This window comes from Nipponia nippon, unplaced genomic scaffold, assembly GCF_047370975.1.
Source record: "Nipponia nippon isolate SJK-2023a ecotype South Korea unplaced genomic scaffold, ASM4737097v1 scaffold_2, whole genome shotgun sequence".
Taxonomy (NCBI): Eukaryota; Metazoa; Chordata; class Aves; order Pelecaniformes; family Threskiornithidae; genus Nipponia; species Nipponia nippon.
This window is the reverse complement of record NW_028262336.1, coordinates 8,611,076-8,627,959: the sequence shown is the minus strand read 5'-3', so window position 1 is coordinate 8,627,959 and position 16,884 is coordinate 8,611,076. Positions and strand designations below refer to the sequence as shown.

General features: G+C 40.7%; 2 protein-coding genes across 7 annotated transcripts in view; one reads left to right on the top strand and one right to left on the bottom strand.

The window, feature by feature from the left end:
* Window positions 1-16,884, top strand: part of CMSS1 (cms1 ribosomal small subunit homolog) — a 245,966-nt gene that overhangs the window by 79,570 nt on the left and 149,512 nt on the right. The gene's annotated exons all lie outside the window — the stretch shown is intronic.
* The window catches only part of FILIP1L (filamin A interacting protein 1 like), a 210,949-nt gene that overhangs the window by 77,956 nt on the left and 116,109 nt on the right, over window positions 1-16,884 (bottom strand). For 2 of the 6 annotated variants that reach the window (XM_009466698.2, XM_087757109.1), the window contains exons 4-5: window positions 7,361-7,647; window positions 3,827-4,000 (exon numbers count right to left, since the gene is read on the bottom strand). The exons of 1 other annotated variant lie outside the window; for it this stretch is intronic. In XM_009466698.2, the coding sequence (XP_009464973.2) occupies window positions 3,827-4,000; window positions 7,361-7,630 (444 nt within the window). In that variant the 5' untranslated portion in view covers window positions 7,631-7,647. Of the gene's footprint in view, window positions 1-3,826; window positions 4,001-7,360; window positions 7,648-16,884 lie in introns of those variants that run through there. 3 more of the 6 variants (XM_087757110.1, XM_087757113.1, XM_087757112.1) reach the window with 2 other exon arrangements.

Here is a 16,884-nt window from a genome sequence, read left to right as displayed (position 1 = left end):
GGTTAGAAGATGCATTCAGGTTTGCTTTTCAAGGATGCTGTCAAATCAGTTCTACCATGAGCATTAGCAGCTGGCGTGTGGCTGTTGCAGCTGGGGACAAGGTGCAGAGCGAGAGCTTGGGATTCCACTCAGGAGAGAAGGGAGGAGGTGCTGGGCCTGTCTCCTGGGACAGGTGGGTGATAGAGAAGAGAACTGGAGAGGCAGCAGATCCTACATCACAATTAATGCAGACGCTTCCGATCTGCATGTAAGCTGCATAACAGGTAGGGGCATTTGGCCTTGTGACATTTGTGTGTGTTATTGCGCAGCATGCCTCTCCCTCCCCGCAGGACCAAGCAGAGCAGTCTCTGGTACTGGGCTGCGGCACTTCTGTGTGTTTTGTTTGGAAGCTCTGTTGTGTCCCTCTGCGAGATAAGGGCACTTCCCTGGAGAGCAAATTTGACTCTTGCATTTTCCCTGTGAGATCTTGTGGCTGACTCCCACGTATCCAGCAGAGACGAGAGAGAAGTCGTGTGAACCCCTACTAGTGTGAGATCCTCTCACAGGAGCAGTCTCCAGCAGCCCCTGGTTCCTCAAATTACTCTGTCCAAATGCTAAATCTGCATGTGCAGAAATATCCATTTATATGTGCGCACACGCGTTTGCTCAGCATATACAGTTCTTGGCTAAAAACCACGGAGGGCTAATAAGCAGCAGTATAAATGTCTTCTGTTGAAAATTAAAGTGATAAAATCTTAAGTGATTTGTTGTTTTGTTCTTGCTAACCATATGGGCTTTTTGCTAGAATTCATACTTGAACATACTGTACAATACAATGGAAAATAAGAGGCATGGTTTTACGTAACTGCGAACAGTTCAGCAAGCTAAAAATTCACAGGAATTTAATCGTTTAAATACATTTTGCCACCAACTCGTGTCTGAAGTCAAACTAGGATGGTGTGTCTCATCCATTACGTTGGAACTGAACTTTTTTTGTTCGTTACTTTTCTTCATCCAAAGTTCAATGAAATATTATTCCTGTTAATAATATCCTCATGGTCATTGTTTATAAACATATAATCTTGAGTTTAGGATTACTGGAGATTATGGGAGCAGTTCCTCCTGTGTCTTTTTCAACCCTAGCCGAGCCAAATTTCCATGCAGGTGTGTTGGTCTGCTTTTCCTGAATGCCACCTTGTCAATGTTACTGTTTCAGTCTCTTCCTAGGATTGTAACTTATTGGCGTGCTATAGCTGTTGTCGTTGGAAGGTTGTGACCAACACTTGCAAGGTGTTGTGAGGATGCAATCAGATATACTTTGTTAAAAGGTTGATGAGGATGCATCTTCCCCCGAGTTGATTGGCACTGGGATTTTAATAATTGATTCAATTTTGAATTATACTTGACGGATGCAGAATATAGGCTTTCCTCTAGTGTCGCTGCTTTTAGAGGAATTCTCAAAGGGGTAGGAGGCATTGTTCATCATATTTCAAACAGTGAGGCACCAGGTTTTTTTTATCTTTGACTGTGTTATTGGAAGCTGGGAAGAGTTAGAAACCAGAATTGGCTTTCTAATAACAGGAAGGTTTGAAACATGAGAAAAAGACACCATAAATTCTGCGGTATCTTCCTCTTTATCTCTCTTTTCCTACATCACCTTCTCTGATGTTTTTTCTTTCTTTTTAAAAATTTATTTGTTTATTTTTTAATCTGGGAAAATGGTTCTTATGCTATTGCTCTGTGTTTACTAGAATGTTGAATACCATTCATTTTCTATTCAAGAGAAGCAGCAATTGATCTGAAGCCAGATTTTTTCATGAATAACTGACTCGATATAAATTTATAAACTGTGAAAAGATGGAAAACCTTTCAGGCCTTTGTGTCAGACAGAAGCAAAGCAAAAATAAAAGTCTATTTTCTCTTAAGCTCCTTTAAACATAAAACAATTTATTGTATCCTCAAGTGTGAGGAATAAGAGTAAGTTTATCTGGCATTTGTTAGGTTGCAGAAAGAAATAGCTATAGAGCAAACTTGGCTGAAAAAACCCTCTGCTTTCAAAAAAAAAAAAAAAATCTCCTCATAGCCAAGGAAGACATGGTTTTGGTCTGTCACACCCCTCATAGGTTTTGCAAAGGAAAATATATTACTACTGTTTTCTATTTTGCTATGTTTCTTCACCTATGAATCCTCTTCCTAGTGAGTAAAGCTGTCCAGCGACCAAATTTTCCCACTACATTCTTAACCAAATTGGCCAAGAAGCTTCATAAAGCTTAGGATAGATGAGTGAGTTGTGAGAGAATGTTAAAGGACCAGTAATCTTACAGATGCCTTCTGAAATTCACTGTGTTTTCAGCTGAGTTTTGGGAAGATCCTTTGTGTTCAGGGCTACAAGGCTAAATTGTTAAGGGTGAGAGAGACGTGCTCTAGAGTAACTGCATCATTTGTAGGCAGATACAAAGGTACATTGTCATGGTGGCAAAGGGGCAATTTAATGGTTGGTTCCCATACTTTGTGGCTGGTTCCAGCTCTCCCTTGGTTTTTATAAATGTTTAAAAAATCCAAACAAGAACTAAATGGATCTCTGACTTAATTTGGGGGGATTTTGAAACTGAAGTTGTGGAATGCCTGCTGATTATGGCATCCTTTGGTTTACCAAGATATACGAAGTGCCAGTGGTCCTTCTAGCCTTTCAGTTGCTCTCAGGATGTTTACCTTTGCCTTTTGGAATTGCCAAATCCAGTGGTGTTAGAAATCCTTTCTCTGCCATTAAGTGTAAGAAGGAAAAAGCGTGTATAAACTTATGTAAAGTAACAGACTGAGCTTATGTTTTCAAACTTTTCTGGACTTCAAATCATTTCCATTTGTGCTCAGAGTTTCTGTGACATAATGCCACAATGTTCTAAAATAAGTTAACCTCCACAGCTGAACTTTATCTGTTTCAGATTATAGCCAGAGATTTTAACCTTTGAGCCTCTGAAATGAGTGTTGACCTTTTGACTGACATAATTTTCTCTGAAATGAACTCTGTATGCTTAAGTATATTCCTGTTCAGAAAGCTTGGAAAACACTTGGTGGAAGAATTTTATTCATAATTTCTGCTTCTATTTTTATAGTGGTTATACCGAGCAGCATATTAAAAATGTTTATCTAAATTCAAGAGGAGACACTTACTTGGTAAAAAAACATATTCTGATATGAAGGGATTTTAATATCCAATGATTTGCACTGCAGGGCAGAAATGAAATTCAGATAACATTGTTCAGAAAGTATGGCTGCTGCTGCAGTGTAATTAAACTAAAGGTTACTTAGGTATAATGTGAGAATATTGGATTTCTGCCTGGATGAAGTTTCTAATGACAGCTCATTACAGTAACTACTCAGACCACGCAGGTATACCCGTGATTCCCCCAGAATTAGTGGGAGCTGGGATACGTAAAGGTGGGCAGCTGTGCCATTACTGCTGAATGGGCCCTTACCAGCCATTGGTAAGATGGCCTCAATGAGATGCATGGGGAGGCATCTGGTTGTATGGGTTGTGAATTTTGATAACAGAACGGGGAAAAAAAAAGATTATGTCAAAAATAGAAGGCTGATTATCAGAGCTTGAATTAGACAAAATCATGTCTGTCTATGTTTAAAGCCCCCAGAGTGCAGTATAAATGAGGATCATTAGCTACCTGTTTTTCATTAGGGACCCCACTGGACCCTGGACTTTGTTCTGCTGTCACTTACACTTGTGTTAGATTCTAGATTTAGAGCTCATTTGCTTTCTTTCCCTGAAGTCAGTGAGATATTTTCTGTTGAATTTGGTGGGAACTATGGTTAAATATCAATTACATGTTTGTACCTCTCCCATAGGCTTTTCGTAGATATCTTCTTGCCATTGCTCAGCCTTTGTTTGAATAGCATCTCGCTGGAGGGCCTCTAACACCTTCTTGGGAGTAACAAAGCCGTATTGTGCTTCAAGCAAAGCCAAGTCAATTTTTTCAGCCTTAAGTACTCCTATAACTTCATCTTGAGCCTGCAGAAACACAAAGTAAGGTTTTATTTTGTTAAACTGTATATGTGTATTTACAGGTTAGCTTTCTGCTTTTGATTTTTTTAAGAAAACTAAAAAACTTTTTAAAGACTGCTGTGTAAGTAAAGTGCCCCAAAATAGTCAGTAACATGAAGGCAGTTAAAAAGCACGAGGGAAGTATTGGTCTTTGTATTTTATTAGTTCTGCATAAACTCCAGCATCTTCAGAACCCTCATTAATCAATGCTTAAGTACTTTGTTAGTGATTAGATCCTATTCCTGTTTGTGGAACAGTGTGTAACGTTCACAACACACAATTACGAAGTGTGACTTGTGGTATCAGAAGCTGATTTTAAACTGTTAGTGAAAGATGTTAGGATGGTTCTTGAAGCCTGGAAGTGTTGCACATTCTGTATATTCCGGGTGCAAAGGTGGCTTCTGTAGTCTAAACCCACCTCAGGTCGCCTGCTTCTGTTGTTACACTGAGCTCCTGTGAGCAGTGAATGTAAAGAGGTGTGCGGTGCAGAGGATGTGACCCTTGGCAACACACATTCCAAAGCCATGCAATAAAGGCAGTTCTTTAACACAAGATTAATTACCTTCAAAGCTGGCAGTGGGGTCCTGTGCACATGTACATGTATGTGTGCATGCATGTGTGAGACCGTGCCTTATGTATAGATATGTAGATGTGCACATGCTTGTGTACGTGCCCTCAGGTAATAAGCAACTTTGCAGCATCAAGTTTTTGGAAGTAACTGCTGTAAGGGTATTCTCAATTTGTGAGTGCGTACTAAAAAAAAGGCATTTTAAAATACAATGATTAAGAGAAAGTGGTGTTACCTGGTTTCCAAAAATCATGTCGTTTCAAAAAGTATAGCCTAAAAATGTGCATTATACTTTTTTAATGTCACTGCATTTATTTCCTTAATCTTATAAAATAGCTGATGACATCCTGTTACTAAAGAGTAGATACAATACGTTCTCAGGCATGTTTTCAATATGTTCTTCAATGTATGTATTTCAGAAATTCTTGCGCAAGCTGGCAGGTGCACATACCTTCTTCCTATCATTCAGTATTGCTCTCTAAGTCCATGCTCCATGCTGGAGAAACATGCTGTATGTATCTGCAGTATTCGAAGTGATCTATAGATTCTCTTTGCTCTTTAAAAAAACCCCAAAACAAAAACAAACAAAAAAAACCACCAGCCCACCCAAAAAAACCAACAAAAAACAAACTGCCAAGAATGCTTCTTTGCTATAAAGTTACTAGCTCTTAGATGTTATGTTGGAGGGGACAAAATACTTGCTGTGAACATTGTGCTAATTGTCTTGAAGTCCTGCTACTAATGGTAATGTTCTTTCATGAGACTATCTGATTGTGTCAATGTTCCTACTGCCAGGGAAACTGGTTTAGGTCACCACCTTCCCTAGGGCTGTGTCCATCTTTTCCCGCTGCCTCTCCCCGCATCCTCTGGTGGTGGAGGTTGCCCCCTGCCTCCATTACGGTGACATAACTACGTGAACTGTCTCAAACATCCATTGTCAGCAATGATCTTAGTTAAAAACAAAACGAAGTAGATGCTGATCCTAGAAGGACAGAATAGGAAGGGAGGAAATCAGAAAGAGGGATCTATCAGGACAGGGTAACACTTTCAGTTTGACTGCTCTTGGCTGGAGTGCTTCTGTATCCCTATTTGCGACTGTGTTTAAAAAAATCAAATAATCTATTTCTAATCCTTATCATCGCAGAAAAAAACCTAGAAGAGTGATCTTTGTGCATCTTAAATGTTCTGGAATTGGAGAGTAATGGCATCTAACTATGAAACTTAATTATGTTTGGATTGACAGCTGATCTTCAGAGATTTGACTTGGCATTACAGGAGGTGGAAAACTAGGAATAAGAAATGACTTCTCACTTTTTTCATTCGTAATGCTTCCTTTGGAATGTTGGACATGATTTAAAATGTTCATGTCAGGCTCATTGTTTTCAGTTTCTCATTTCACTCTTTTCCAGTTTTAAATCTTAAGAATTGAAGTGTGTGTGGGTTTTTTTAATATATATATATATATTTTTATATATATTGCACAAGTGTAATGAACTGTGTGTGGGTTTTTTATATATATATTTTTATATATATTGATATTGCACAAGTGTAATGAAGTGTGTGTGGGTTTTATATATATATATTTATATATATATTGATATTGCACAAGTGTAATGAAGTGTGTGTAATATCAATATATATATAAATATATACACAAACATCTCTTGAGAGGAAGAGAGCACTGTTTTGGAGGAGTGTGTGACATCTGAATTTTAATCTAAATTAAGAAAGGGCAAGTGAGCAGGAGAGAAGTGTTTTGCAAACACAAATTGTTCTGTTTGCATAATGAAATGTTCTGTAGAAGTTTGCCTTGGATCTACCCTCAGAGATTGGTACATCTATCAAATATTCATATTGCACGTGTGTTCTGTTAAGCATGTATGTGTTGTTATGTAAACGTGTACAGGTACTGTCTAGGTAATAAAGTCTGAAACCATGTGATACACCTGTTTATTGCACTTTAGCCAGTTTGCTCTTCCCTCTGCCTGGGAGCAGCTTTAAAGTGGCCGTCACTACTTCTGAGCAGTCAGCCTGCCACAGAAATATTCTCCCTGCTCACTGGAAATCTGGTTCCCGCTTCCTGAAATTACGTTTGAGCAGGTTAGGCATCATTTACCACTTGGCAGCTGGCTCCTTTTCCAGATAGAAAAATGCTTGCTCTTCAGGATCCAGTATCTTGTGGGCTGAGTGGCATGCAACACTTATGCTTCATATTATGGGAAATAAAATGGCTATTTTGATTTTTCTAGCAAAAGATGTCAAAATACTGTTGAGTGAGTTACTTCTTGTGATCTGGCACATACTGATTCATAGGGAGTAATGCTCATGACTTAATAGGAGAGGGGAGATAAGAAATAATTAAGTAACAGATCTTAAAGGTCTCTCCATCTAGGTTTTACAGTGACAAATAATTTGTATTCAAAGTACTTAGAATGGGACAGCACAATAGGAAAGTTTTGTGAGTTCTCTGCTCTGGGAGTTATGTGATCCTTCACAGGGGACCATGAGTGGTTTTAGTGTGGTATAGGTACATTGTGAGTAAATTTTGTTTGCATTTAAGGGTGGTGTAAAGATCACCTTTTCTGGGTGATAGCTATAATAATAGCTATAATTTGCATTTTTATGTACTTTGCACTTGATATTTGTGCTGTGTCAAATTAGGTAGGGTGTTTCCCTAACATGAAAGCAGCATGTGTTTGTGGTAAATGGTGGGGGGGAATGTGTTTTAATTTGGGATATAAAATAAGACAATAAATCACCTGTAATTCACCCTCGAGGACACTAAGAAGAAATAGCAAGTCATCACGAGAGAGATCCTCTCTTTTCTTGAATGAACTTCTTTGTTTTTTCTCTGCCTTAGGGCTTCTTAGGATGGTACTGGCTTGGGCTACATCGTCCTTCTCCTTCTGCCTTCTTTGCACGTTTCCTCTCCCACTGTAACCAACCTCTTCTTTATGGTGGTCTTTTGGCCTTTGCTGGCTCAGCTTTGGTCTGGTTGGGCTTTCTGTGCTGCTACTTCTGGAACGCATGGTTTATATCTCTGAAGCTGAAGGAAGGTGGGGAAAAAAGTAATTGTTTTAACTAGCAGAGACTATAAAACTATTACCATTATTTATGGTGGGTATTATTCCCTCCAGACTGGTAGTTTTCCCTCCCACACAAGGCTGTTTGTCACTTGACAAAAGCTGACAACCTCGTGCAAGCCAGCAGGACTGGGCTGTGATCCTTACTGGATGTTTGTAGTGAAGTGAGTCTTAACTGGTCTTATGCAGTTGTAACAATTCCCTCCTCGATATTTGCAAAGGCAGCAACTTTAGTAGCAGTACTGTGCACATCACTGCAGACCACATTTCCCATTTGAGAGACAGCACCTACCTCACCTTTCAGGTAGATACTTCTTGTGATGAGGGAAATTTTAAGTTTAGAAAGTTTTCACTAGGAAGCTTTTTCTGTTCCAGTCTCATAACATCCCAGCCCTCACTGTATAGCCGTGTTTTGTTTTTCTTTGTCTTTCCAAGGGAGAGCACAAAAGCAGTCCTCCACTACTACGAGTTATGCAGTTGCATTTCCCGTGTTTGGCAAAATGTAAGGGTTAGCACATCCAGACTATAAAGGGTGAGCCTTGTAAACACCCCCTCCCCAACACCACCACCCCCAAAACCAAACTACCTTGCTGTCGTGGTGTCGTCCCCCCTGATAACCATGTAGTATGAAATGTTACTCCTTCTTTAGTGCTGGACTCTAGCACTCTAGAAATGTTAGTACCTGGCTGTCGTGGTTTAAACCCAGCCAGCAACTAAGCACCACGCAGCCGCTCGCTCACTCCCCACCAGTGGGATGGGGGAGAGAATCAGAAGGGTAAAAGTAAGAAAACTTGTGGGTTGCGATAAGAACAGTTTAATAGCTGAAGTAAAATAAATTAGAACAGTTAAATCGGCAAAGCAAAAACCGTGCACGCAAACAAAGCAAAACAAGGAATTCATTCGCTACTTCCCATGGCAGGCAGGTGTTCAGCCATCCCCAGGAAAGCAGGGCTCTATCACGGCTAACGGTTACTTGGGAAGACAAACGCCATCATACCCAATGTCCCCCACTTCCTTCTTCTTCCCCCAGTTTATATACTGAGCATGACGTCACATGGTATGGAATAGCCCTTGGGCCAGTCTGGGTCAGCACCCCACCCCACCCCCCACCCCCCCGCCCCGGCTGTGTCCCCTCCCAGCTTCTTGTGCACCCAGCAGAGCAGGGGAAGCTGAAAGGTCTTTGACCACTGTGAGTGCCACTTAGCACCTATTTAGCAACAGCTTAGCACTACTTAGCAAGAACCAAAGCATCAGTGTATCATCGACATTGTTCTCATCCTAAACCCAAAACACAGCCCCATACCGGCTACCAAGACGAAAATTAACTCTATCCCAGCTGAAACCAGGACACTGGCCAAAGGGAGACCTGTCCTAACTAGGCCCCTTTAAGTGCCTCTTACTTACCAAGTAAGCGTACTCTAATGCCTTTGCAGATAAATTACTAACACTGTATAAATATTGATTAACCTCAGGAACTCTGCTTTGCTTATCGCCACTCAGATTAAGGCATGAATGTGTTATAGTCCACCTCTACAGGAAAACTGATACCGTCTAGCAGACAAAAGCCTGATCATGTGATTCAAAGGTGAAATTAAACTTAAGTTCCAAATACCAATAAGGCACAATTTTTCTTATTAAACCGCAAAGCTACTTGCTGAAAGGTCCAGAAAATTGTTACAGCCTATGGTAGGCAGGAGATGATTGTGCTGCTGCTTTTTGGCCTCACAAATCAGTGGCTGATAAAGTTCTTTCAGAGCTCTCCCTTCCGCCAGGTTTTGACTCTAAATCCTAAACTCTGACCATACTCCTTAACTGTGGTAATTTTCCACTGAATGCTATAAATACTTCATTTTTTTTGTTGTTGTTGTTTTTCTGCAAGAAGAGAGAGGAGGTGGAAGATGTTTTTGGTTTGTAATGGATGATGGCTGATAGTGGGGAGAATTTATCAAAAACATTACAGAAAATGTCACTTGCTTTTCTTGTAATGGTGAAGTCTCTTCTAGTCTAATTTAAAGCACTCATAATAACTTGCGTTTCATAAAAAAAACTTGTTTCTCCAGGTCTCCAAAACTCCAGGTGTGTCAGATTTGCATGGCAGTGTGCACTGGAGCCTGTTTTGTGAAGCTGTGCATCAACAGTGTCAGGTTAGGATGGGAGCTTGTTACAGTGCATGTAGGAAACCAAGAGTTGTTCACAGCAGGGCCAGCAGTGATGTTAGCTGATGACGATTAGTTTCAGTTGGTGCTCATCCTGTCCTCTCAGTTGAATGTAGTTTCTCTTTGTTTGCTGTGGTCTGCTTATTAGGCTTACTCACCTTTTGCATCTTGCTTACAGAGTATTACCACTTTGGAAGAAGACCGTTGGTTTCCTTTGAGTGTAAAATGCTGAATGCCTGCTTGGCTTTTGTGTACAGTTAATGTCTAATGTTTATAAAATCAAATGCAGGAGTTGTGAATTAAATCAGGTAACCTGAACGCACTCTGAGCTTGTCCATGCGCTTTGATGCTGCACGCACAGGACACTATGAAATGCATAGATAGTCCAAGAAGTCCTTGCATTTTTTTCCCCTCACGCATGCCAGATGCAGCAGCAGTCTCGATTGGACATCAAGATACTGTCAAAACTTGTTGAAAACGAGTATCAATATGGCATTCCTTGTGGAAGGGAAGAGGAACCACTGCAAAAGGAAGAGGTTTGTACCTTTTCAAGCTTTTTGAGTTGGCTGCACCTGGAAACAGGATCCTGAACTTGAAAGGACAGTAGTCTCAGCAGTCCTGCCAAGAAGGACGCCCTCCCCCGTGTTTTCTCTTACAGTATACACATGCTGTTGGCTTCAAGGCCACATGCCACACACAGTTTTCACAGCTGCAGAGGGCTAGCTGTCACTCCCTTTTAAGCTTGTCATGCCTACTTAATCAGGAAGATCAGTCCTTACTGCACTGGCAAAAAGCACTTGGTCCCTGAGAAGGCCAGCTGACCTGCCAAACAGGTTACCTTCCTAGGGAGATGCCGCCTTTGCAGCATCCCATAGTGGATTTTTCTTCTTTTCTTGTTGAGCAGAGTTGTTACATACACTTTACCTGCATTCTGTTCTGGCATTCCTGAATGCCAGTGCCTACTATTGAATCTGCTAATGCAGATGCTTATCAGATCTAGCAATTAACATGAATGATTAGAGATTGAAGTGGCATACTAAATATATGGTTTAAGCACTTTTTTATTGGTACTTGAATGTAGCTGACAAGAGAGGCACAAACACTCTGGTATTAGTAGGCTGCCTTATTAACGTGTTCTTTCTCTGTTGATTTATTTAAGCCTTCTTATTACCTGTACGTTGACTGGCATTCTTATTATTTGTAGTGTTGTCTGTTTACATAAGGATTTTAGTGCTAATGTGGTTGTCGAAGGATGTAGGTATGAGTAACAAAAGGGCCATTTGAAGCTTCAAATTACCACAGACAGTGTAGCTGCTGGTGCAGCAAACAAAGCGGGACCTCAGAAATGGACAAAAATAAACATCCTATCCACCTACCTTGAAACTCCTCACCACCTTCAAATTGTCAGACCCCCTAGATGTGGCACCATCTAAGGGACTAACCCTCAAAGTGCACCTGACGTTTTGGACAGAATATCAGCTGCTGTGTCATGCCCTTGCACCATGACAGAAAGGTGATCGATTCTAGTCCAGAGGATGCTGGGTTTCTGCAATGTTATTAAGCCCTTGAATGGCCCTGGTGTGTTACATTCAAGATAGAAGCAGTGTCATTTGAAATTTCCAGCTGTGTGTTTTGGTATGTTGGGTTATTTTCTGCTTTGAACACCTCTTTCCATGTTCTTGAAGGGCAACTTTTTTTTTTTCAAGGTAAAAATGTTAATAGGCTCATAAAATTTATGGATACCAGTTGTCTCATTGCACCCAAAAAGGTCTCTCATCCCTCCTGAGCCCAGGCTCTCAAGATTAGACTAATGAGTGGAAAATTTGCCTTTTTGCTTATCTGTGTCTCAGCCAATTTTCACTTTAAATTACGCATTGATGGGTCTGTGTACAAGAAAAAAAGTGTCTTGCAAAAAAGAGGTAAGGAAGAAATGCTCCTTCTTGTAATAGGGATTGTAGCTCACAGAGTCTCTGTCGTTTCTCCTGGAGGACTGACTCTTGCATCTTATGGCAAACTTCTGTACAGAAGCTAATTTAAGCCCTGTTTCTTTGTACCACCAAGAAGGATGACAATATAAGATACCTTAGAAAACAGTACACAACAACTGCTAGGAAAGAACAAAGCAGATAAGAAGATTTGGTTGGGCCCATGTGCTTTGTGCTTGTGATCTTTCATCTGTTTTGGATCAATTAATATACAGCAGGGATTGAAGCTACATGAACACAAGGATACTTGTCAGCATTCTCATATGATGCTTTACGTACCACCTAGGCAATGTCTGCTTGCATCAAAAATAAAAGATTGAAAGGGATCATCCAGATCATGAAGTCACATCTCCTGAAATCACAGACCACCATGCAGGGCATATTTAATAGAGATTAGTTTACTCTAAGTGTGCTATTTGAAGAGCATAAGGCCTGTGTTCTGCATTATTGTGCTTTACTTCACATTGAGGTGTACGTTTTACTGAAGATTTTGCAGTGGTATCTTGCTTGAAGTCACAAGGTGATGGTTTCCATGCTCATCAGATTCAGTGCAGCTTGGTAGACTGGTTCCAGATTCAAAATGGACTAAGGGTAGGTTGCATTGAAACATTCTGGTAAATCAAATTATTGCAAGGAACATACTCAGCAAAGTTTGAATCTATTCTCAGTGTTCTTGTTCTTTTTATAGTTTGTTTTCTGTTTTTTAAAAGAGCTTGCTCATCTCTGAATATGTATGCTTCCCTTCTGCATATAAAGGAGAAGTTTTTCTCTCCTTGGTGATGAGCAAGTAATCTGAGAGATCAAAATATACTTTCTTGAAGAGCCAGATGAATAAATGACCAAATGTTTCTATGATGTTAACTTGGTCTCCACCCTCTCAATCATATTCTGAAGGAGAAGAAACTGCATTTGTCTCTTTGGCAGCAGTGAACAAGCAGGTGGTTCAGAAATCCCCACACTTTTGTGGGAAAGACTGAAATATCCTTCAGAGATGACTTCACTGCAGACACCATAGGGTTTTGAGACATAATTTTTTTTTCCATCTATTTTTCCCTTTAGTGTTTTCTCTTTAGTCAGTGATTGACTTATGAGCTAACAAAATCCCTCATAGGACCAAATCTTCCCTTAATCCCAAGGTAAGGATCCTGAAGAGTTGAGAACTTGCCATTTCTTCCAAAAATCCGTGACTAAGCAAGGAATTATGTCTTTCTGTTTATTAAAATCCCTTAAAGGGATATGGCAATGCTTTTAATTTGCCGAAATTGATAGGACTCCTACCAACAGACTGACTTTTAAAAGGAGTTGAGATGTGATTGCTCAGCATGCCAACGTAATGGGACAGTGCAAAGCACATGATGTCTTTTGGAAAGAGATCTGCAACCCTCTGCCTGTCACTACAAATGTGGTTTGGGGCAAGAAAAAAGGTGGTCTCACCTTAGTTACTACAGGGCTGCAGGACATTTCTTCCTTTCCTGTGTAGCAAAAGCTACTTTGAAGCATCATGTTCAGCTTAGTGCCACACATACATACCTAAGGAGAAATTAATCCCCTGTCCCTGTTGTTCTGCTTTCTTGTGTGGCTGTGTGCGAGGTAGTGTCCAGGCATGGGAAGGGGCTTTTGGCTAGACTGCATCATGCCCTCCACGAGAGAAAGCAGCGGGTTTGTCTTACTCTCCTTATGCAGTCCTGATGCGGCCTGTGGGCCAGCAATTGAGCCATGCTGAACCACGGGAGAAGATGAAAAAGTCATCTTATTAATTGGAATCCCAGGATCTGTCCGTTTCACAGCATCACTCTGAGCCTTTTCTGGAACTGGTGCCTTCTGACAGAATGTGTTTAGGACTTTCTTCCTTCCCCTTAGTTGATTTGTGGTAGATTTGCACCACTTCCAGAGATACAGCCCTTCCTTTTGGGTAGTCTGCTCTAGTGTTTTCCTGAAAACCGTTTGCAGTGGCTTCTATCCAGAGGGATGTTCTGTTGTACCACGGCTGACTCTCTCATTCGGGTTGCGCTCTGGTTCATAGCAGACGCTTGTGCTGTTTTGGTGGATAAGCTGGGCAGTAAGGGAGAAGAGACTTCTTTCCTCTAATGGCTTCTTCACCCAGGGACTCTGGGATAAGCGTTTCCATCCTGGCACGGAAACTCCAAGATTAAGCTGTTTATCTGGGAAAACTGATGCAGGAGTTGTGTAGCCTGTGCAGCCTGATGCATCTGTTGGCATGAGGAGTTGCAGGGACTCAAGCTGGAGAAAGAAAATAAATTAGCAGTCTGTTTCCTCTGTCACGGGATCTTGTCAAATTTTGATCTTTGAAGCTCTTGGGGATCCTGCAAGAACAGCAATTACTCAAATGGGAAGAAAATTGGGATTCAACAGAGGATGTAAACACTCCCAGACAGGAAAATGCATGGTTGATAATTGGATATCATTTTTGTGCTGGTTGTGGTTTATGCTCATCTGACCACAAGACAGATTTCTCATCCCTCGGAGACAGGGAGCCTCTTCTGAGACAGTAAGATGCCTTTTGGACTGCGTTAGAGAGTTGTCATGTTACTCTGCTGATGGTGAAGGTACTGTGAAATTTCCACTATCTGTTGTCTCCTCCTCCCCTTTCCAATCCTGTAGTGTTTTCCACATATGCAGTGACTATGGTTAGGTAAGATCTTCCCAAGTCCATTTTGCATATGAGGCCTGGACAGGCTTACAGTCGTCTTTAGAAGGCTGCATCCGTGTGGGAGGTTTTCTCCAGGTCCTTTTGAAGGATATAGCTGTGTCAGTTGTCTGTCATTTCAGTAATGGTGTGTGAAGTTGTAGTGCCTCTAACTACATGTATCTATATATCTCTATATATAGATATATGCACACACACATGCACCCCCACCCCACCCCTCACGGGGTTTTGGGCCTGGAAGTAGAGAAAAGAGCCTGTACCATGTGGCCAATTGCTGGTTTTGTGGCTCTGAGCTCAAGTTAGGCCCTTCCTGCAGATTAACCGATCTCAGCTCATCTCCTGCTGAGGCTCAGGTGGTATTTGCCCACGTATTTGAGTTCATACTGTGGCAGTTTAAAGCACGCCCATTCACAGTGCTCTGCATGAGAGCATAAGCTGCTCGCTGGGAACATACTTGAAATTTTCATATTAGGAAAATATGGTTAGGAATGTGTACTCCTATTCAGAGATGTCAAACCTTGTTCTAAGCGGCGTTCTTCAGATGGTCCATAAAACTAAGTGGTCTGGTTACTGGGTAGCTGTTCTGAAATCTGAAATGAAGACCTGGATTCCACAGAGGTTCCAGCTCAGAAATCAGTACTTTGAGCGTCTTCTGACATGGGCTGATTTTCCCTTGACTCTGGTCATACCTTGGAACAACTCCTGACCGTACCTAACACTCAAAGGCACTCACATCACTTTTTCCTCCTGCTAAGCCCTTCTTCTCTCTTCTCCACAGGAATTCAGCTCTCCTAGTTTGTGGTCCAGCATTTTCCTAAGTTGGTGGTAGTCTCAGAAAATTGCAGTATATTTATTACATTATATGTATACAGTTTATGTAGCAAATAGGTTAGACACAGTAGATTTGTTTGAGGTGATTTGTCTTCTCAGTGAGGTATTACACATGCCACAAGGCCCCAGTGTGCAGCTAAGGTTTTCGTTTTAGTGGGAGAATGACTCTGAAGTTGTATGTGCACCATAGCTTCAATGTGCTGCTGCAGGGTGACAACACTAGTATAATCCCATGTTTTCATAGGTTCAAAAGGTTGAGGAGGAATCAAAATTAATATAGCTAGAATTTCTTTAACTTTCTGCTTCTGGGAATTGAGGGTTGTGGGGAATTTTGCGCAATTACACTGAATTGCTTCCGAGACATTAATATGGGGAACTTTTTTCTCTATCTGTTCCTTTGGGTTTAGGTTTTTTTTCTTTTTAAAGTAAAATGTTTCACGCTGGTTTTGTAATTAGACACTAAAATTGGATTATTTATAAGGATTAGTGCAATACAGATTTTTGGGGTGTGTGAAAAAATGTTACTATAACATCAGGTAGATCTAAGTGTTTGAAAAAGTACTCTGCAATGCAATATTATCTGTTTCTCTTTCTAAATAAAAAAATGTGAATCTTGCAGTTGTCTGTATGACAGACTTTTATTGGTAAAGTACACTGAAATAAAACTCAGCTGCTCCAATTTCAATTATATGAATTTGCTTTCCAAGTATAGGATTTTCTCTTTTTATGAGCATAAGAAACAGTTAACGTTATTTAATACAGTGCTTGTGGTTTAATACTTATTATTCAGCTGCTGTAATTTTGGCTCCAATGTATAATTACTCTGTAATTACAACATTATCCAGAGCAAAAATGGGTAACAGTGCTACATGAAAAGAAAATGTTTCTGTCTCAGAAACTGTGTATCTTAAACTCATCCTTTTTCCTGAATATCTTGAAATTAACTGGACTGTAGATATTTACGTAGCAGGATAATTCAGCTCCAATTTAGGTTAAGTACTGTAGCATATATGACCAAGTATATATTTAAAAATTAAAAAAAAAAAAAAAAAAAGGGAGGGGGAGAAAGAAGCTGTGTAGAGAGAAGTACTGATGGAGTCTGGTTTTCTGTAGATCTATGCTTATAGAAAGGCAAAGGCAGCAGCTACTGTGTCTGAGTTTGAATCCCACATTTCAGTTTTTCCTCACTGTGGCTCTCTCAACTCTTTCTGCAGGCACCAGTTTCCCTGAAATCTGTAGAAATATCAGTATCTTGCCCTCTCTTTCTGGCTTGTTTGAAATTGGCAGTGGTTCAGGATGGGATGCCTGGATAGACAAAATGCACAGCCCCGTTGCCATGCAGAAACAAGCTCGGGTTATCTTTAGGAAGAATACACTGGAAACTTTGGTTGGCCTTTTCCCTGGATCATCTGTCATGGGGGTATTCATGAAGCTGAAGGGTGGCATAGTCAGACTTGTGAAACAAATAGGTTTTTGCATGGTGTGTAACATGTTTCTGTAAATCCCACAGGTGATAGCTAAAGTAGGGTATTTGAAGACCTGAGAAGGGGCTAGCTATCT